Source organism: Nicotiana sylvestris, chromosome 6 (assembly GCF_000393655.2).
Source record: "Nicotiana sylvestris chromosome 6, ASM39365v2, whole genome shotgun sequence".
NCBI lineage: Eukaryota > Viridiplantae > Streptophyta > Magnoliopsida > Solanales > Solanaceae > Nicotiana > Nicotiana sylvestris.
In genome coordinates, this window is record NC_091062.1 from 22,907,705 (window position 1) to 22,910,311 (window position 2,607).

Genomic DNA, 2,607 nt, shown 5'->3' on the forward strand with positions numbered 1-2,607 from the left:
CACAGTATATATACCCCACAAGTCCATGCGACTTTAGAGTTTAGACTGAGTTAATTGAGAGGTCATTTCTAAAAGAATATCTCAGGGCAGGTGGGCTAATGCTTATTAGTTCTCATTTATTCGCTGTGGGACCTGATTAATTGCTGCAAAGTCCTACTTTAGGGATAAGTTGATATTTCATTCTTTAAGTATTGAATGTGAAATCTCTAATTAAAAATAAAGGAGTATTTACTATCCTACAATAATTTTTAGTGATACTAATGCATATTGCGCAAAACAGTTATTTGAAAACTCTTTCAAACAAATATGCATTTTCCTTTTTCTTGTTAGGTCGATTAAACTATCCTTCTTGTATTTAATCAAAAGTTTTGATCAAAACAAATTGTATAAAAACCCTAAAAAAATGTTAAGACCTTATTGCAAAACATTACTTTCACTAGATGCCAAATTATCCATTACCTTTTTGAGAAGGATTATCCATTACTTTTGATATAGAACACTCTTGGTGTCATTTGGTTAGAGAACTAAGTTATTCCATGATTAATTATTTCATCCTTCTATAGGGATACAAAAATACTATAATCTCGGGATAACTAATCTCGGAATTGGTGAAATAAGGATTTTAAGCCAACCAAATATAAGATAAACTCATCTCAGAGTTAATCTCGAGATTAATTTTCTTTTATCCCTCGTACCAAACGAGCCCTTTAAGGTCGTACGATATAATAATGGAATCTCCGATGAGATTAGTTATCCTACCTTATATGTGGGATAATTAATCACAAGTTCTCAAGAGATTAGCTAATATCCAAACCAGCATAAAATAAAGTTAATTCCAAACTTTATTCCAACATTATTATCTTTATCCTGCGTACGGAACGATCCCTTAGTAAACAAAAGAAACTGCTCGTTCTGATCCATTATAAAGATTATTATCCTAAAATTCTTTTTAGAAACCTTGAAATTTTCTTGAAAATACATGGAAAAGGAGGGCAACTAATTGAGCCAAGTATTCCTTAACATTATCCAAATTAAACTACACAAAGTAACAAGTACACCTCATTTGTCAAACCGTCTAAAGATTTAGTAGTAGAATAAATCAAATCTTATCCTAATCATATGATAAGAAATTCACCGACTACAAGTTCTAGGTAAGTAAAAGTAGAAATGACTTTCTGTATTTACAAGTAAAGAAAAAGTAGAAATGACGTGGTGGTGTAAGCCAAACAGAAGCGTCAAATCAGTGGTCAATCGAACGGTTATGAAGCCTCTGATTATTCCAGATAAACGCCTACAGTATCCTCGTTGAGTCTACGGCGATTATTACACTGGGTCTCTTCTCACACCGATTAGTTCCATCATCCTCGAATATCCAGTAGTTTCAACCCGACCCGTCAAGCTCCCTTCAGTTTTCTGGATCTTCGAAGGCTTTCTCATCCTCGTTGAGGAGGAGGACGCCGCTTGATCGCCGTCACGCTCCTCCGGCTGCGGCAATTTACCAACTTCCCGATGAGATGTTGAAGTTCCACTATCATCCTATTACAATAAAAAGGACCAATTAATCATGATTTAATGCCATAAAATTATAAGAAACAAAAAGGAAATTACATCCTCTTTCTAATTTATATCACTACATTTTTTGGTCTCTTCCAAAATATGATAATATTTAATTTTAAAATAAATTAATTTAATTTTTTTTAATTTAAAGCAAGAGTTAAAATTAATGTACATACATCATCTTCGCGCATTCGCTTCAAAGAAGAATATTTATGGCTATTCAACGACTCATCGCTGCTCGATGAACTAGCCGGCGGAGGAGGAGGAGTCGATGACCACGGAACAACCTGAATATCCTCCAAATCAATCTCCTCATCTTCACCTTCTCCACCGCTTCTTTCATCGTTCACACACCGTTCACACACAGAGACTGTCCGGCCAACCTTCGCTCCGGCGGCCGACCAAGCCGTCGGCAATTGGCACACGTGGCACAACAACGACCTCGAGTGCCTCGCTACCAGAAAATTCACCGAGTGTACCTTTGCATCACAATCCCAACACAAATTCGCCTTGTCCGATTCGCAGTAAATCCTGGCTAATCCATTGCAAAGCTCACAATTTTTCATCGTTAACAGTTTCTAGAAACTTCTCTAACCGGAAAAAGAAGTTCGTACTGAGAGAAAATCGAGAAGGAATTATAGGGCAAGAATTTTCGAAGTACTAATCTGTTTGAAAAATGAGAAAATCGAGAGCAGTGAATGTGAGAAAAAGAGGAACCAACTTGTAGGGGGAGCTGAAACAACCTCAATTTTGAATTAAATCACACAATTACCACTGTACTTTAATTAGGGTGAAGGGTATTAATGTAATCTCGATAAAAGAATACAGAAATTGACTAACTGAGAGCTGTTTCCTTTGGTTCCAACAGGATATTTTTTGGTTTGGGTGGAATGCCGTGGCAGAATGAGTTTTGAAGAAGAATCTGATTTGCTGACGTGGATTCATTTGGGCCTAGTTTAAATGGCTGTGGGCCACTTGAAATGTGCCCGAACCGTAAAAATAGAACGGTATAACCAATTTTCGGCCTGTTCATTCAAAAATAGTTAGAAC

General features: G+C 36.4%; 1 protein-coding gene across 1 annotated transcript; it reads right to left on the reverse strand.

The window, feature by feature from the left end:
• Positions 1-1,000: 1,000 nt before the first annotated feature.
• Positions 1,001-2,391, reverse strand: LOC104245695 (putative zinc finger protein CONSTANS-LIKE 11). The gene is made up of 2 exons (XM_009801347.1): positions 1,734-2,391; positions 1,001-1,536 (listed from the first exon to the last, which is right to left on the reverse strand). The coding sequence occupies exons 1-2, from the start codon at positions 2,121-2,123 to the stop codon at positions 1,324-1,326; spliced, it is 603 nt and encodes a 200-aa protein (XP_009799649.1). The 5' UTR covers positions 2,124-2,391; the 3' UTR covers positions 1,001-1,323.
• Between the last annotated feature and the right edge of the window lie 216 nt (positions 2,392-2,607).

Coding starts and splice junctions, on each gene's coding strand:
- LOC104245695 (XM_009801347.1), bottom strand. CDS start 2,123: ATGAAAAATTGTGAGCTTTGCAATGGATTAGCCAGGATTTACTGCGAA. Junction 1,537..1,733: donor AGCGAATGCGCGAAGATGAT/GTATGTACATTA, acceptor TTATTGTAATAG/GATGATAGTGGAACTTCAAC.